Source organism: Eurosta solidaginis, chromosome 5 (genome assembly GCF_040869045.1).
Source record: "Eurosta solidaginis isolate ZX-2024a chromosome 5, ASM4086904v1, whole genome shotgun sequence".
NCBI lineage: Eukaryota > Metazoa > Arthropoda > Insecta > Diptera > Tephritidae > Eurosta > Eurosta solidaginis.
In genome coordinates, this window is record NC_090323.1 from 18312948 (window position 1) to 18332964 (window position 20017).

At 36.4% G+C, this 20017-nt stretch overlaps 1 protein-coding gene across 4 annotated transcripts in view; it reads right to left on the bottom strand.

Annotated features, from left to right (window-relative positions):
- The window catches only part of Vps13D (vacuolar protein sorting 13D), a 99593-nt gene that overhangs the window by 50966 nt on the left and 28610 nt on the right, over positions 1–20017 (bottom strand). For all 4 annotated transcript variants that reach the window (XM_067787125.1, XM_067787123.1, XM_067787124.1 and 1 more), the window contains exons 3-11: positions 14853–15989; positions 13755–14779; positions 8155–8297; positions 7952–8086; positions 7259–7883; positions 7080–7196; positions 3668–4052; positions 2739–3588; positions 401–653 (exon numbers count right to left, since the gene is read on the bottom strand). In XM_067787125.1, the coding sequence (XP_067643226.1) occupies positions 401–653; positions 2739–3588; positions 3668–4052; positions 7080–7196; positions 7259–7883; positions 7952–8086; positions 8155–8297; positions 13755–14779; positions 14853–15989 (4670 nt within the window). The remainder of the gene's footprint in view (positions 1–400; positions 654–2738; positions 3589–3667; positions 4053–7079; positions 7197–7258; positions 7884–7951; positions 8087–8154; positions 8298–13754; positions 14780–14852; positions 15990–20017) is intronic.

Sequence of the window (20017 nt, forward strand, 5' to 3'; positions counted from 1 at the left end):
ATTTCCAAATATTTTTGCGCTTATATCATAAGCATTTTATTTTTTTGGCATTAAAAAAAGTAAAAAATGTCATACCAACAATTTTTTTTGTTTTCTTTGGTTTGGTATTTCCACAAAGTTTAAGAGAGTGATTTTAAAATTTTTTTAAAAATCAAAAAACCATTATGGCCGCCAAGAAGAGTAACTGGTTTTACCTGGTCATATTTTTATCATGATACCTTTGAGCTTTATATAGTTCCTTTTAAATTATGAATATATAAAAATTCTAACGCTTGAAAAAATTAATTGCTCTTATAATAAAAGTACGGATTTAACTGTTATTTTATTTCAAATATGTTAAATTTTATAACTGTTTATGTCCTTGCTGCCTCTAATAATAACAAAAGCAACAGCTACTTACCTCTTATAAGAGAAACTAAGTGCTTCCGGTCCAGATGTTGAAAATTTTTCCCTATACAAATCTCCAAAATGTGTCAGATCATATAAGGAAATAGATTTGAGGCGCCCCTCTATAGATTTAACTCCTCTTCTACTTGCGATTTTAAAATGTGCATGTGATATATTAACTTTAGAGAGCTCAATTTCATTTCGCACTAATATTAAATTTAGCGAACGAACAGATACTTTTAATTCATCGAAGGAGATTGGTTCGCCTATAAGAAAAACAAAAGAGTGATATATGTACAAACATTTGAGGTAAACAATGGGACCCTCAGCGGGTTAGGGGGTTAGAATATACCCGCGGTAGCTATGCCTGTCGTAAGAGGCGACTAAAATACAAGATTCAAGGGGTTGTGTAGCGCAACCCTTTCAGGTTGCCAGCGCAATATATAGCTTCTCCAAACCTCACCTTCGAGGGGCGAATCTCGTTTCACTAACAGGCGAGGCTCTGGCCTGAAGGGTTTAATTTGGCCATATAAATCGTTCCCGAGATGGTCGGGCTAGCACCCTAATGGAGCTGTGTTACCGGAGCGTACCGGATCTGTATCCGGCAAAGGACAATCACATCGATAACACTCCCATAGCCTTCGGGGAGTAACCTTATCGCTACAACAACAACAACAACAGGTAAACTATGGATGGGTGTTATCAGAAAACAAATAGGAAACTTCGTAGTTTTGGAAAAACAAAAAATGTTAATTGATCCAGGAAATTTGAGTAAAGAATAGTCAAATATGTAACCCTCAGAAGAAGAAGAAGAAAAAAAAGGACCCCAAGCTAAATACGATTTTCCTGTGGTTATGGAAAATTTCAAAATGATCAAGAAATTAACAATTGTGTTAATTCAACGATGAACATCAAATATAAATTCATAAAGTTATAGTGCAATGTTTTCGCAAATGGTTTTGAAATGTGTCAAAATATTCAATGTTTTTACCTAACTGAAAGCAATACAGTGCTGCAGCCATCTAGAAATCGTCGGCTGCGCTAACTCATCGTTTGCTCGTTTACCTGTTCGAAAGCGCTTTATCACAGACATTTTTTTTTTTGTTTGAAAAATACCAAAGCTGAAAATTCGATTGAAGAACGCCTAATACCACATTATTTATTTTTTATTATTTTCAAAAACGACTTATCTCAAAATTTGGATGTGGAATACCACATTACATTATATACTCAGCGTGCTTTGCACACAGAGTATATTAACTTTGATTGGATAACGGTTGGTTGTACAGGTATAAAGGAATCGTGATAGATATAGACTTCCATATATCAAAATCATCAGTATCGAAAAAATTGATTGAGCCATGTCCGTCTGTCCGTTAACGCGATAACTTAAGGAAATATTGAGACATCTTCACCAAATTTGGTACACCAGCTTATCTGGACCCAGAATAGATTGGTATTGAAAATGAGCGCCCACTTTATATATATAACATTTTGGAAAACACAAAAAACCTGATTATTTAGTAAATAATACACCTAGAATGTTGAAATTTGACATGTGGACTGATATTGAAACTCTTGATACAAATTTAAAAAAATTGTTTAAAATGGGCGTGGCACCGCCCACTTGTGATAAAATCAATTTAACAAATATTTCTAATAATAAATAATCAGGAACGATTATTATGACCATATACATCCTTCCAGGCCATCCCGCCCTCCCACCCCCTAGACGCATGAGGAGTTCGGGTTCGCCAGAGCATCGGCTGTTAATGGAACAGGATTCGCCACGGATAGGTGATGTTGGCAATTGGGTTTGGAGAACCTATATATTGCGCTGGCCACCTGAAAAGGTTGCGCTACACAACCCCCTGTATCTGGTATTTTAATCGCCTCTTACGAAAGGCATACCTACCGCGGGTATATTCTAACCCCCTAACCCGCTGGGGAGAGTTATTTGTGTTCTTGTTTGTATTCAATGTAAAATATAAAATTTACGCGAGATTTTTGACGCTAGGCATTAAAAATATAGAAACATATATACTTGTGAGGAAAGCCGACAAAAGAAGGACAGCTAATATCGAAAAAAGGGGAAACTAATTTTATGCTTACGGAATAATCTCTACAAAAAATTGGTTTGGTTTACGGTCCCTGGAAAAAAGGTATTTGTCGTAAAGTGTAATTTATGCTTTCATCAACCAAATTCTAAAACACAAATTTGGCTTTTTTCAAATTCATTATAAGCGAAGGCATTTGCCAACCGGCCACCGAGATATAAAAGATAACTCGCAATTCAAACCGCTTTAAAGAAAGAGTATATACAATTAAAGTTATTTCCGTTGAATACTCACCCTCATTGAGCTCATTTTTCGCTGGCACCGTATTTTTCACCTCATACGTCGATACTAAACCAAAGAAATCGAAAATCGTAAACCATCTGCTTACAGATATTGTCAAATTTAAACAATTAAAATCAATTGAACTTTTAGTTTCGCTAACAGGTTTTCCATCTGTGCCCAAAACGATTTGTGTAAGCGCTTTATAGGTTACTAATTTATCGTCACTAGTTTTTGTTGTAGCATTATTATTACCACAATGCAATTTCTTTACAGGCGTTTGCGCTGATGTGGCTAACATAAAGGGTCGATGATTTAATTTACATGGCATAGATTGTGATAATTCACTTTGTTGTAAATGTATATTTGTTAGATTTGGACATGATAAACTTTTTTCAGTCTTATAAATTATCTCCTTTTCAGTTGATGTTGAATCAACCATATTACGAAAACGTGAATCCATAGCACATTTAAGATCTTCCATTACAATAGAGCGCAATAGTACTTCCAAATTTGTAATATCATTTTGTTGATTATATTGAAAACTAAAATCACGAAATGTTACATCGATTAGCGCATTATTTGATTTATTTTTCAAATGTATTTGAAATATGGGCACAGAAAATATTAGATTTGTTTCGTAGGATTCTTCAAATGCAGTGCCTAGCTCTTCATCATTTACTTTGTCATCTTCAGGCAACACACCACTATCCGGCTGGTCTACGTTGGTCATGACGACATGCGATTCATTGTGTGCGCTATTGCTAGTTCTTGATTTCGAATACGAATTTAAAGTGTCAAGCACTTGTTCGTATTGACTGCGAGATAAAGACATTTGTAAGCATTGAGTGATGCTGCCTTCAACCTTTGAGAATATAATTATTATAGATTAGCTTGAGGGTGCTTTTTTTTGCTAAATTGTTTTGTATAAACCAAGTACTCACATTCAATCTATTTTTTAGCTGCAATTGATTTTCCATTTTTGTTTTTGTCGTGAAGTTTGTTAGTTTGAATAGCATTGCTGTGTCGTGCAATATTGGCACCGCATCGGTATTACAAGCGTAGAGTTCGTTTACCTTTGGCAATGCTGAAAAGCCCAACTCTTTACGTTTCGATGTATTCAAAGAAAACAAGTTGATATTACGTATATCAATAAAATAATTAACTCTAGCCCACATATTTAAATTTTCTTTAGATTTCGAAATTGATATCTCGTTTTCTTCGTGTGTGTTGTAAGCGGTTATTTTGCCTAAATTAGCGACAAGCACATCTAAACTCTCACCGGACCGTGGTAAAACTAAAACGGGTGTATTCAATACGACATCGATGCTGTAAAGAACAGAGAAAGAAAAAGTATTGAAGAAGGAAATTATCAATGTTGGTTCGTTGTTAGAAAATGACTGAATAGTTTATTTTCAAAGTACTTTCTTTAATACAAAATATTTCGACATTACTAATACGTATCTACACTAATACTTACAAACTAGAAGTACATAGATTTATAATACATAAATGACAGCATATTATAATGACCTATTTATGTACATATGAATATAGTTCGACAGTCACTATGACCAATACACAAATATGTTGATCAGCGTGACTGATCGATAAGTGTGTTGGTCAATGTGACGGATTGACAAATGTAAAGAAATATGTGTCGTGTGTGTCGGCATGCACATATGATGTTGAGCTCCTGCTGGGTTCAAGTAATTATGTGGGTCAATATAACTTGACTACTTGTATGGTCTATATGTGTGTATGTATATTATATTATACCATCAAATGCATTGAACGCGTTCTAAGTAACGCTACACCACCAGCCTTTGAAGAATGATCGCATATAATTTGGCGCCTAATTATTTACGGTCATTCAAGTGGCATTGATATAATTGTGCCGTGCTGTTTCATCTTACGTTTTATGACCCATTTAATATTAGCTTGAGTTTACAAAATTTTTATTGTCTTCCGTATTCTATTGTAATTTATGACATAGTGGTAACTTGATACTAAAAGTAATGAGTTTGTTTATTTTTTTTGACATATCATGCTGTTTTTTCTTTTTCTTTGTTCTTTGCTTGTGTGCATATTTATAATTATGAGTAATTATGGCAGGATCGCCATGAAGAAGGATTAAATGAAAGAATGGTCAACGTTGGTTCGTTGTTAGAAAATAATTGAATTGTTTATTCTCAAAGTACTTTCTTTTATACAAAACTAGCTTTACCAGGCGTACGTTGTAACGCCCGAGATAGAATGAATGTTGCGTTATTTTTTCTGTTTTGTTTTCTGATTGAATTGAATTGAATTTTGTACGCATATTTGGTGAAATTTTCGTTTAAAACATTTTATTATTGTATCTTATTGTAATGCAAGTGGTTTTTTGGTTTTTTCGTTCGGTGCAAAGATAAGCAAATTTTTTGGTTTTCCAACTCTATAGCAAGCAACATATAGCTGGTCATGGGAAAAGCACGGACTGTCTAAATTTAAGCATGCAATAGTAAGCGATTGTCCTTGTGCTTGCAAAAGCAAGGCGTACAGGAAACTGCAAGCGCTTAAAATTCTGTAGGAATGATTGGGATCCGTGGTATGATCCCATCTTCACCTTTGCTTTTACCGCTAATTATTGTTGCTTCGATTAAATTCGGTATTAATTTCTAAACGCAAAGTCCATTTGCACAATTTTGGTGGCTTAAATTCCGAAGAAGCATGATTGGTGAGCCAATTTTCAAAGTTGATATATCCGCAGGCATTCCAGGTGGTTCTAAAGAGTTTAGAAATTCAATTGGATAATTCACAATTTTATCTTCATCTGTAACTGTGTCGATCGATTTATATTTCGCCGCTTCACCAGGAAATCGGTTTTGAATGCGATCATTGATTTTGTTAACATGATCATTTTTGGGAGCGAAGATAGTTCGTTCGCATAGCAAAAAAAAAAATATTTAAATTTAAAATTATTAATTCTGAAATATGAAAAACTTTCGTCTTGACCGAAGGAACCTACAGCCAAAATTTGGTGATGATTGATGTATGGGAAACACGTTTTCATAGGGAACACACACACAGAATTTGATTTTAATATATATAGATAAATGTAGATAGACTGAAGCTAACAAAATTTGTTTAACGGCGGCAGATTACTAAACGTCCAAAAGGCATAACAGCCAAACTTAACAATGCAGTCAAACTTTAGGTGTTAAAATAACTTAAGTTTGTACGGCAGCCATAGTTCTGAAAAATCCCATTTGTAGGGAAGGTGTCACGCCCCTTTTTCGCCATTCCACATTTTACTGGAGGTGTTAGGACAACGTCATATAGCTCCTTACCACTTTTCATTATCCTACCACTACATTACTACATCAAGAGATATGCAGTATGATATATTCCATTTGTATTGGAGGTGCCACGCCCCGTTTTCCCAATCCCACATTTTCTTGGTGGTGTTAGGGATTGACCTCATATAACTCCTTACTGAATTTCTTACATGAATGTTCTGGCATGTATACCTTCAAAGTTATGCATTACCGGAAATACGTTTCCCTAGCGAACATACATACATACACAGAATTGGATTTTTATATTCTTATGGCTAAACCGATTTGGGATTTCAAAATCAACTAACCATCATCTCTCCTTCCTGTATCTTTCCTAAAAATTTCATGGCAATCTTTCTATTCGTTCTCGAGTTATGGAGTGACAATCAAAATGTACACTTCTTTTTATATATATGTAGATATTTCGACATTACTAATACGTATCTAAACTAATACTTACAAACTAGAAGTAGATAGATTCATAATACATAAATGACAGTCTGCATATTATAATGACCTATTTATGTACATATATATATAGTTCGACAGTCATTATGACCAATAGACAAATATGTCGACCAGCATGACTGATCGATAAGTGTGTTAGTCAATGTGACGGATTGACAAATGTAAACAAATATGTGTCGTGTGTGTCGGCATGCACATATTATGTTGAACTCCTGCTGAGTTCAAGTAATTATGTGGGTCAGTATACCTTGACTACTTGTGTGGTCTATATGTGTGTATGTATATTATACGATCAAATGCATTGAAAGTGAAACGCGTTCCAAGTAACGCTACAGTATATACAATACTTAAAGTGCAGCGTCTTCAACTAAGTTTTATGGAAATGGAAAGATTATTGTAACTCAGAACGAGAGACTTGTGAAAAAATACGAATATTTCAATAGGTTTGAAAATGTATTTCAGAAAAGCCCATTACATTTGACAGTTGCCGTTTTCTGATGTATGTTTGACCTTTTATACATTTTTTCTTCGGGTCTTCTTAGATGTAAGCGTACTTAAACTAGTAACTTACGATATTTGACCGGCCGTGTGCACATTTTCTGTCTCAGTTTCACTGGTTTTTTGTATATGCTGCACAAGTTGGCTAGCCATATCACTTGCCTTGTTCCGTAAAGATGTAGCAAAATTTCTAAAAAAAAAGTTGGTATTTAACAAATTTTGCATTCAGATTTAAGCTTTTTTCAAACCTACTTAAAGTAATGCTTAAACTGTGATATGCACATATTTATTTCTTGTATGAAACGCGGACAATGCACATACCATACTGAAGCCATACGTATTTTTAAATTTGGTGTTGAATCCTTTTGACAGTAAATTTTAAAAGATAACGCATTCAATTGCGTGTCATAATAGCTATCGTTATACAATTCATTGGTGAGTGTATTGAGTAATTCATGTTTGTACATTTGGGGTGCATCATTGGTAAGTGGATCTTTACCAACCGAAAAAATGCGCTGATGATTAATTCCTTCAGGTGTGATATCGATAATTTGTACACCGCCCAGTGAACCGGTCACACTGATGTCTTCACCAAACGTAGCATAAATTTTCGCCTCGCTCATAGTTAAAGTGCCCACTTTGCGTCCAACACTAAATTCACCTTTGTTTATGCTACGCAATACTAATATATTTAAACGATTGAAATCGAAGCATATTTCTGTGCGCAAATTAACATTGGTATCATCACTTCGCTTCTTATTAGTATTATACGTATTCGTATCGACGGAAAAATTATGATTACGATGAAATACCATATTATGTGTATTGTGTAAGCGCTTCGCAAAACCGAGCAATTCAACAATGGTTTCTTGATTGGCTAGATTCGTAGATATAAACAAAAATTTCAAGTTTGAACATGCGATTGAAGAAAAAAAACACTCCTACCAATAATATCCAAATTATTGAAAGCGATATTTGCAATTTGCAGTGAATCATTTTGTTCAGTTGAATCTATTAAATTTAAATCAATATTTATTAGCGCTTGCGATTCATCATAATCCATATCGAAATATTTACGCCCTGTAATGAGAATCAATTTTTTAATACCTACTTATGCCCGATGAAAGTTGATTTACGAATAAACTTACCACTTTCAAGCGCGTTTATAGCTCTATTTAATGTATGTGGACTGGTACACCGTTCGTCGTTACCTAACATTGGATCAGGCGAAGAGGGCGTTGTAGGCGAACAGGGCTTACTCTGCTTTAGACTACCCGAAATACTATCCATTCTATGATATCGAAATTTTTTTTTATTTTCAAATCTATATATCGCACACTAACTAAAAAAGAGTCACAACTTGAAAAATGTAAATGTTCAGGACAGAAGAAAAACGGTTTGTGTCTGTTATGTTATACTGAAATCCAGTTTTACAAAGGAGGAGACCTTCATTATAGAATGAATTGACGAAATTTTGTTATAATTATTTGTTTACGGACAAAATATATAGCAATTTCGAATTATGACTATTTGACTACTCTTACATTCACAATTATTTCATCAAAAAAGGCACATTTCACAATAATACAAGCAAATTTACTTACTCTTTACGTATAAGAAGACACAATTTTAATTAATACACAACACAGTTAAAACTTCTTTGCAACAAGATAGTCAGAATTTAAAATAATACGTTTTATGCGTAAAAAACCTGTTCACTTATTCTTAAGCACATTGACACAACTAAAAATAGTACTCATTAGTTGATACAGCGCAAGCGATGCAATCAACACCAAAACTGGCATAACGGTAATTTTCCAGTTAAAGAAGAAAATAAAGACAACGAAATTTAAGGGGCAGTTAGAGATGTGTACTGTGAATTGGTTTATGGAAAAAAACCGATTTTGAAAAATTTTAGGTTATGACTCTTTTGTAGTTAGTGTGCGATATGTCAAAATTTAAATTCGAAAGTTATGTGCGCATCATGATTCATTCACAAGAGGTTTGCTCGACAGACACATTTTTTGACAATTGCAGCCATTTTGCTCCCAAATCGAATTGACATCCGCTAACTGTGTTGTTTCTTTGCGAATTTTCGAAAAATATTAGTAGTAGAAATAGGAAGCAATCAGTTTACAAATACCCGATAAGTACTGAACTGCATAATTCCTTAGAACATTTCTTTTTTATTTTATAGTGAAGTACCTGGGCGACAGAGCTTTGCTCGGCAACGTTTCGTTGTGCTGGCAACGTTTATTTTTTTTAATTTCGAATAGGTGGCAACCTTAAATGGCAACCCTACTCAAACCTACTAACCCTATTGTAATGCGGAGTGAAATACCTTTCGTTTGATACCTTGTGAAACATTCTGAGTGGCAACACCTAGGTAGAAAGTCTTAGAAGGTGATACATTATCTCCGTGCCAAATTTCATTTAAATCGGTTGAGCCGTTCCCGAGATCGTTCGGATATACAAACAAAGAAGAATTGCTCGTTTAAAGTTATAAGATTTATTAACTATGCCTCCATCTATAAGTATGGCTGAACATTCAACATAGGTAATTTTATGAAAAGTGAGGACACCAAAAAATCGTGCACTTTCGTAATCCTATGAATATACGAAACCTAAACCAATTTAAATTTCATCATTCAACGTCAAAACCTCGACTATGAAATCGATTTACGTAAAAATGTCATTAGTAAATAATGGAGTTGCCCTAACGAAATGTACTCATTGGGCATGTTAACTTATTCAGGTAAAAGTCTAGAATAGGAGTCTACTGCTAATACGCGTCTAAAAATATCGACAGAGGTGACCTCGGCAACAATAATCCGAAGGTAGAAAAGAAAAATTGTATCTCTGTCCGGAGATATTTGCAGTTCAAATTGGCAATTTTCATGTGGTTGTTGTAATGTTTTTGTGCACAGAAAAAGATTTTGTGTACAAAGGGATTTTGCACGCATTTAATTCTGATCCCACCTCATTGATGGACCGGCCAGGGTAATTTTTTATAAGCTCAGCTGAAGGCCGCCAACGCAACCCGGGGTCATTTTTCGGGTTTTCGTCAATATTTTTGAACGAGCTAAATTTTTTATTTCCGCCTTCGAATTATTGTTATCGAGGTCAATACGCGTCTTTTGACATTTCTCTGGATATTTTTGGGAGCGTATTAAAAGTCGACCTTCTGTTCTATTAATTCCGTATGTTCGGAACATTCGTCTCCATTTAAGAATTTTGGGAATAGGTTTATATTTGAAATATTACGTATATACTTATTTGATATATTCGGACCTCGTGAGGTAGTATCAAATGAACGTATTCCGAATATTCTAAATTAAGGGTTTATCTGGAACGCTTCGATGAATACTCAACCGAAAAGAGCTTTCCGAAATTTCAGAATAAAAAAGTGAATACTCCCAGTGTAGCAGGACCGCACAAAAGCTTAACTCTTCTGTCAAAGGCAAGGTAGGAATATAAAGTTCTAAGAAAATAAGCCATTTTCTTTTATTTTTGTTTTTGTCAGTTCATTGCGGCTGCTGAGTAGCGTATCACCCCATGTCGGCGGCCTGTTCAAAATCGTGCTATCTCAAAATATTTTTCAAAAATTTCTCAATTCAGGATTTGTCACAAAACCGCCCTATATTAGAGTTAGATTGAAGAACGCTTCTTCTAAGAATGCTTTCCATTAACTCCCTCTTATGACAAAATGCATTGAACTTATGCAAATATAGGGAGTTTTTGAAACAAATTTTGAGATAGTGCATTTTTGAATAAAATTCTAACGTACGGCATTCTTCAAACAATTTCTGAAAGTATGACCAAACCAACATAACTTTATCAATTCACGAAATATTTAGTAGAAAATTAATTATTTCCCCAAAAACTTTTGACATTTACAAATTTATTATCACTACTAATATACTACCAAAGATACTTTTCTCCTACAATTTTCACTGAAGGGTATTGAATTATTCCCCGTTTTCCTTACTTCGTAAAAGCAACCCGTCCAGGTTTTTCAACTTGGGAGTGTCAAAGATCTGCCATCATTGGAGAACAAACCTCTAGTAATTGAATCATGTGTGCGCACCATGGCTCAATTATGTATATGGTTGGCTCATCTCATCAGTTGATTTTATTTTTGTCTTTTCACTGGTATAGGGATTGTCAAAAGAAGAGGGAAAACGCAAAATGTAACCAACACACTGACAATTATTTACTGTCGTAGTGGTAAATTTTTTAGAAAAAAATTGTTTCACATCATTTTAAATAAATGCATCAAATTTAGCGCCAGGGTCGGATTAACAAGTAGGCAGAATAAATAGGTAGTTGCCTGGGGCTCCCGATTTTAGGGGCCCCGAAAAATTAAAAAGACTTAAAATTTCCTTACAAACATAAAATTCTAGAGAGTGGAAGAGAAATATAATCAGAACTGAAAATAAATTTTACCTCAAATAAATAAAACTCAATTGACCGCATTCAATTGAGATTTGTCATTCATTTGACAAATTGTATGAGCGTGCAAAGAAGTGTATCGAAGTAAAAGGAGAGTATATTGAATAACAAAAAAGAATTATCTCAAAATGTACAGTGGTTGTTTTTATTTTGAATAATTTCGGTTATTTTTGGAACAGAGGGTGTAGCAGCCTTCAAGCGGAAATTTCAACTAGAATGATGAATGAGTGAATGATTAATGATGGATGACAAATAAATGAATGTATTGTAACGAATTTGGGATTTCCTGATATTTTGCACCTGCTAATGTTCGTATCGCTGAACTATGGAATAAATAACTCCAACATTCAGTATTGTAATATGGTCTTTATTTAGTCTACTTTGGGACTAGTACAATTATACTTCAATATCGGGTATGTGTGAGTAACTACTTCGGCTGATGACTACATGTGTGTGCGTGAGATATCTCCTCACTTCGAGCTGCTGGTATATAAGCTTGTATTTTTTAATCGAAAAAGGAAGGGAATGGGCGTGAATAAAGGCCCCCAAATTTATGGTTGCCTAGGGCCCCGTTGAGGGTTAATCCGGCCCTGTTTAGCGCATTATTTTCCCACAACACACAAGAACTGAAAACTGTTATATTTTCTCTCCATTCCATTCGCTTAACACCAACACGCAAATTTTTACAATATGAACAAAGGTATGTTGTTGCTGTAGCGATGAGCCAACCATACAGTTGAAGGGGGAGAGTCCAATTCATGTCTCTTAGAATCTTAGATCAAATCTATTTTTGTCTAATACATTTTTGAACTAGTGGCTTAAATTGGTTAAAAGATATAGTAAGATAATACGAGGAATATTTTTTACTAAGTTTATCCCATTACCAGCCCCACGAAAGGGTTTTTATGAATTTTTTTTTAATGAAAATATAATGAACTTGAAAGTGTGCTAGAGTCAAAATGTTTTAAAAAATAGTTACTTCTTAAAATGAATCTCAATACAAAATACGAAAAACCACGCAGCAAACAAAACATCGTTTCCCCCCTAGAAGTATGCAACAGCATTCTCCAATCTTTATTTTATTGACATCTACTTATATATTGTGGCGAATGTTGACATTGAATAATCACGCAACAAAAAAAACATTAAAGCGAGCCACACCACAAATCATCATTTATACACATACATAGAAGGCGACGAAAAGCTATCTCGCACACACAGATGTAGTCATCAGCGAAGTTGTTACTCACACATGCACACGCATATATGTAGCTCAATTACCAAGAGATACAGCAGTTCTAGAAGGCGAAACGTCTAGACTTTAGTAGAAATATGCGAATGAAGCAACGGAGAGTATAAAAGCAGCGCAAGCTGAGCAATCAGTAATCAGTTGCGAAGTGAAGTACACTCCCAAAGCAGTCTAATAAAGACCATTTTGCAATACAGAATATTGAAGTGATTTATTCAACAGTTTAGCGATTCGAACGTTAGCACAAGGTTTCAAATAAGCGGAATTTCCCTTAATTCGTTACAATATATTTGTTCAAAGTACTGTGTATTTAGGAGAGTGCACAAAAGTTGTACTTGAGTGGTGAGATGGTACTGAGACTGGTATATATGAAAGGTCAGCAAAAACAATTTATTTTGAGTCTGAATAAAAGAATAACTTATAAACATATCCGTAGAAACGAAGTACGAAAAAATTCAGTAAAAACGGGACTTCCCATATAACTTTCATAAAAGGTTTCAAAGCTTTGTCCCATTTTTACTGAAATTTTTTGTCTATACAGACTTCGTTCTAATGTATATTTTTATACGTTTTTCAAATTAAAAAGTGTTTGGAGCTTCTCTTCCAATTTGCGTCATGCTCGTTTTAATATTTCCTACAATTTGGTAGAACGGGACGTACATGTTTTATGCCGACTCGGACCGGCATCTGCAAGGCAGATGAATTTTCACTGAGAAGCTTTTCAGACAAAAACATACTCGGCGTATTTGCCAAATCACTGTCGAGGGGCTACCCCGCTTGGAATTTTTTTTTAATGGAAAAAACATTTTTTTCAAATTTTCAATATTGCTTTGCCCGGGACTCAGGACCTTCGGTGTGGTGTGGTAGGCGGAGCACGCTTTGACCAATAAAAGTTATTTGTAAGCCTTGTTTATACTACAAAATAAGCAGTTGTGCAAGTTTCAATTAAAATGCATATATGAAAACAAAATTTAGTAATTAAAACAAAGAGATTTGGAATTCTAGACTTGAAGCCATTCTTTTGTACTATCTATGCAGTTAGCTTACCCCACATGCCGATGACTTGCCACAAGCAATTCAAAGTCTGGTCCAAACGATTGTATTGCATCGACTAAGAGCAAACCATGCACTGACATGCTAATATGCGTATCTTCTGAACGTTTTGTAATACCTGCGCGTGCGCCTATCACTTGTAATTCAGCTATGCTTCGCTCAAGCGATTGCACTTCTAATGTCATTTGGCCAATAACAAATTGTATTACCATTAAATTTGTATTTAAAAAATTTGGAGGTAGCTCTGACTGAAAATCGTTTGCAATTCCATTTATAATTTCTTCACTCACTAACCCATCAGTAACTGCTTCTAGACGAACAGTATCCATATGCACTTTGTTAGTATTTCCTATGTCATTTTTTATCTCATTTTTTGCGGCAAATCCATTGGTGATGATGGGATATAAAATTTTAAAGAATTCATTAAGCTTTTGCTCATTAACATGTGCCACGATTTTGGGCAAAGTGCCGTATAATGTTAGTGATGGATAATCCGGATCGATAGTATAAATGACGCGTCGCTCCAACTCTAGGCAAATACTAAATTTTTCTAATAAATGAAAATTCGATGTATGCTTAGTGCAAGCATGATTACGTTCACGGTTTTTGCATACAATCACTTGTAGATCCGTTAGATTTATGAAATATTTATCATAAATTTTTCTGTGAAAGGCACTTTCCAATCCAGTATCAGCATTAACAATAGAAGCAGAATTTTGATGTAATGTGGGCGATTCCATTAAACTCACTTCGGAACCGGGTGGCGTGGAGCAGGGTGTCATAAAATCATCATCATCTTCTTCGCTATCCTTGTGCAACTTTGAAGTAATTTCACTTAATGCAGCGCCGCTGTCATGTTCACCAGCAATAGACTCTTTTTTGCGACACTCGTTTTTAAGCATTTGAAAGCGTCCAAAATCGACCAACACTACTCCGGTGTTTTTCTCCAAATGATTATCAGCGAAAATTATGCGTGGTGCAGATATATCGATTTCTAAAGACCATGTCGTGCGAAAATCCTGAAAAATATGAATTCAAATACTTTTTGTATTTAAAATTTTCTATTTTTCCTAAAAAAGCTTTTTGGCTTACCTCATTTCCTACTAAATATTGTTGCCAATTTTGCAAAAACATCAATCTTTTTCGATTACTTTTAGTTAATTTGTACTTTAAATATACATCGTTGATCGGTTGCACAAAGAACGATTTCAAACAGTCAAATGCATTTTTGTTGTACACAATATCCAAACTGCGCGATTTTATAACCAAAAGAGTGCCCGATTGTATATCTGGTGGACCTTTTTCATAGCGCAATTGAAACCACGGCTCTGGCGTACAGTCGATTTTTTGTTCGCGCATAAATAATCTTTTGAAATCAACAAGTTGATAACCTGTGCTTGGTGGTATCGGCTTAGCAGGCAATTCTTCAAATTGTGGTTTTATTAAAAATGGAAATTCAGTATTTTGTGTAAGCTTATCTTTTAAACAAACCGAGCCCAGTGATATTCCAATTATATATGAGCTAAACTTCGGTTTCATTTCAATAAAAGATATAAGATTTTGAAAATCCATTTCGAAATTAATTGTTGTTCGTCCCGTAGTGGCATCTTCAGTGCTAACAATTAATTGAACATCAACTAAAATAAAACTAAAATAACAGAAAATAGCATCACGTTTTGAAAATGATTCATTTTCCATTGTATCCTCCAACGCATTGAGTATATCACTTTCCATTTTTTTGTATGCCTCATCTTGAGCTGGTACAACATTACTTTCTCCGCCTCCATCCGTATTGTTGCCGTACCAGCCCCACCAATTGGGAAACCAATGAAATAGCATGCCTTTGCCATCATGACGTATTGTATTTGCTTCTAAGTTAACATCATTTGTAAAAACATTTGTGCGGCATGTATTACGCAATGCGTGTAATTCGTGTAGCTCCCGAGATTTTTCCAATTGTGTCTTGAGCTCCTTTTCTTCTGTAGTAATATTTTCATTGGGATTTATCAATAGACGTTTATAGATGCGCATATAATGGAGATTTTCTTTTAATTTTAACCATTTACTTTCGCTACTTTGATATTCAAGCCCATGGCATTTGGCTGCATATTTCCACCAAAGTGAAGCATTTTCAAATACAGTACAAGTTGGACGTATTAATTTGAATTTACGCGTACGATTTATTTGCCGTAGTCCATAGGCACAATCGGCAATTTGTTTGTATTGAAGCTGAAATGTAAAGAAAAAAAACAAAATACAGATACAGATATGGGAGTTCAACTCATGATAAAGACCCAAACTATAACTTCAATTGCGCCTAAAAGCATACAATATATTTTTTTCGCTTGCTTTCTTTAAAATTTAGATGCCAAATAATTCGGCGGTTATATCATTGCCTAAAAAACTCTTATTTAAAGTTCACATCTACATATAAGTTACGTTGCCTTATACCACTATACTTCCCAATGACGCACCCTGTGATCACATTGCAGTACACGTGACCCCATTGCTCCAATTAAAGTTCACATAAGAACTTTCGCTGACACGACACACGCGCAAGCGATCAATAACAATAGCCAATGCTTGGGAATTGCAATGCAAGCATATTGATCAACACGCGCAACCCAATGATTGCGAAATACCGGCAAGTGGTGGGAACTGCAACGTTAGCAAATTAGCTTAGGTTAAAAAGTTAGGTGGTAAGAAGAAATGATTAAAATCGGTTAGTGTTGGAAGTGCGACGAGCGCACAATAAATTTTATATTCGTGAATTAAATTGATATCAGTCTTTTATTTACACCGGTGAACGAGTTGGTTCACCGCAACTTTAATTTTTTGACCGTTCCTAAAAGAGGAACTGTAAGTGGCGCCCGAGCAATCGGTGCGAAGTGACTTGTGAAAAGAAAAAGAAAACTTCATTCAAGTTTGAATACGTGAGAAAAAAATTTGGAAACATTTGGTTCTGATCACGTCGTTTTTTCAAGAAGCCAATGAAATATTGGATTGTGTAAGTCTGTCAATTTATTAATCAAGATCTTCTATTTTCAGAAAAATGAACTCCGACGAGATTTCGAGGTCCCTCACGGAGATGAATGGCGCTTTGAATGCCATTCTCGCTAAGGTAAAGAAGTTTGGGGAGCGTCTCAATAGGGTGGAAGCGACGAACAGAGATGATTCTTTGCAAGGCCTTACACAGGACCTGGAACGAATAGAGAGAGAAGTACAGGAGGTACGGAGACAGTCCACGGACACCAGGCCAGAACCAGTCGAGCCTAGTTACGCCTCGAACGGAAAACGAACTAGCTCAAGTGGCCAAGCTTCCGGACTGTGTCAAGGAGCTGCAGGTATTCGACGGTTCACGGGAACACTACGGTTTCTGGGTGCATAGTGTAGAGTTGGTGTTAAAGGACTACGAAATAGTGCGGCACATGCCGATATATACTGCCATCCTAAGACATATTAGGGGAAAAATTAGGGGAGCCGCGGATTCTGCGCTACTTGCGCACAACATCACGATTCGGACTGGGCGAAGATTAAAGAAACCCTTTCGCTGCACTATGCAGACATTAGAAACATCCAAACGTTGGAACAGCAACTGACGTTAATGTCGCAAGGGCGACAGAGATTATCCGACTTCTATTCACAAATTCAGAAGCAATTATCCCTGATGATAAACACAATCAAACCAGAAAAATACGCACATAAGGAAACGATAGAAGCGCTGACAGAAGCGCACCGTCGAAGAGCATTAGACGTGTTTATTAGGGGGCTTAACGGAGACCTACCGGCCCTGCTCCTCGTTGAAAACATTAAAACCTTGCCAGAGGCATACTCTGCTTGCCTGAAGATGCTGAATGCGGACCGCAGAAATGCGTTCCACCGTCCATCCCTAGCAAATAGAGGAGACGGGAATACTATTGATACCCCATCCTTCTCCCGTAACAGAAGGGACTACACTGGCTCAGGCCAAGGCTATTCAGACCAGTATCGCCCACGCCAGCCGAACAACAAACGAACGTGGCAAGCCCGCAACCGAGAAGTACCAAGACCGTCTTACTCAGGTTCGGGGCAAACAAGAACGCAAAATTGACGGAGCACTCCGTCGGCGTTGGTAAAAACAAATTACGAGCCATCTTCCCAGTCGCGAAACACTAGATTTTCCGCATATGACGGCGCAAAGAGGGGTGCAGGTTCCACGAGACATATGAACCAATCCCCTAGTAAACAACAAAAGTTATTCCACCTGGTACCGGTAGATAAAGAAGAAACCCATGATACAGTAAACAAAGAACAACTCACGGGCTATCAAGTAAATTTTACCATGGGAGCCTCATGTCTGGCGTACCATATTTAGAATATATTACGCATGATCAGGGTACGTTAGAGTTTCTAGTAGACACGGGGGCAAACAAAAATTACATAAGTGAACGCGTAGCACACAACACCATGCCAGTGGAAAAGCCATTCAAAGTAACCTCTGCGGGTGGCGACATAAAAGTAGACAGGAAAATATGTGGATATTTTTTTAAGTTTGTGGGCAAGGACACTCCCACCACATTTTTCGTCCTCCCAGGACTCAAATCGTTCGACGGGATCATAGGCGACGACACGTTGACTGAAGTTAGAGCGGTAATAGATAGGGAACTCAACGTCCTTATGCTAAAACCAAATGTAGTACTGCCCCTTAAGCGAAAAATAGCACAACAAGTTCATAAAATAGAAACGAACATACCGCTGGATCCCAATATTACTAACCTTACTATAAATAGGCTCTACCAAATATTAGATAAATACGAAACTTTGTTTGGCCCGGTTGACCGAAGTATGAAAATTCAAACCAACGTCCAAGCCGAAATAAGAACTAATACCGGAAACCCTATCTACACAAAAAGTTACCGCTACCCTGTAAACATGCGCGAAGAAGTTGAGAAGCAAATCCAGAATCTACTTTCAGAAGGAATAATTCGTTCTTCAAAAAGCCCATACAATTCGCCCATATGGATTGTGCCGAAAAAATTTCAGTCTGATGGGGAAAAGAAATATCGAATGGTCATAGATTTCAAGCGGTTAAACGCCGTAACTGTCCCTGACACGTATCCTATACCTGACATTAATGGCACCATCGCGAGTCTTGGTAACGCTAAATATTTCACGACACTTGACCTCACTTCGGGATTTCACCAAATTCCAACGAAGGACAGCGACATCGCAAAAACAGCATTTTCCACAATGAACAGAAAATACGAATTTTTGCGACTTCCTTTTGGTCTCAAAAATGCACCCTCTATCTTCCAGCGAATGATAGACGACGTGCACAAAGAATTCATAAGTCGTATATGTTTCGTATACATCGGAGACATCGTAATCTTCAGCAAAGACCAAGATACTCATTTAAGCGACATCGAGACCATTCTCCACAGGCTTCTGAACGCGGGTCTCAGAGTTAATCTAGAAAAAACGCAATTCCTTAAAATAAGCGTAGAGTTTCTAGGTTATATTGTGACCTCCGAGGGAATACTTCCAGACCCAAAAAAGGTAGATTCTATAAGGAAAATGCTACCTCCCTCCAACTTAAAGGAGCTTAAAAGTTTCCTATGCACGCGAGGGGTTCATGCGCAGGTAAGAGCAACACAATCCAAAAAGCTACCGATAAGCTTGGACACAGAAGCACTAAAGGCATTTGTTGATCTCAAGGAGATACTGACGACATCGGAAGTCCTAACCTTCCCCAACTTCGACAGACCCTTCAATCTGACAACTGACGCCTCCGACTTCGCCATTGGTGCCGTGTTGTCACAAGATTACGATGGTAAAGATAAAACAATAGCATTTATATCAAGAAGCCTAAGTACTACGGAGGAAGCGTATGCTACCAACGAAAAGGAGATGCTCGCCATCGTTTGGGCATTGGACAATCTCCGGAACTACCTATATGGCGCTAGGAAGATACGAATATTCACCGACCATCAACCGCTAACATTTTCCCTCAATAACCGGAACTACAACGCAAAACTAAAGCTATGGAAGTCTAGGGTTGAAGAATATAACTATGAAATAATATACAAACCAGGTAAATCAAACGTCGTGGCAGACGCTCTTACTCGCTTAAAGACTCAGGCGAATCCCCTTGCAACGCCCATATCCGAGAACGCAAGCCAAATGGCAACCTCAGGATCAGAATCGGACTCGAGACGCGAGGACGGTTCAACAGGCAACACCGCCCACAGAGCAGGACAAGATAATTCGGATCTGATACC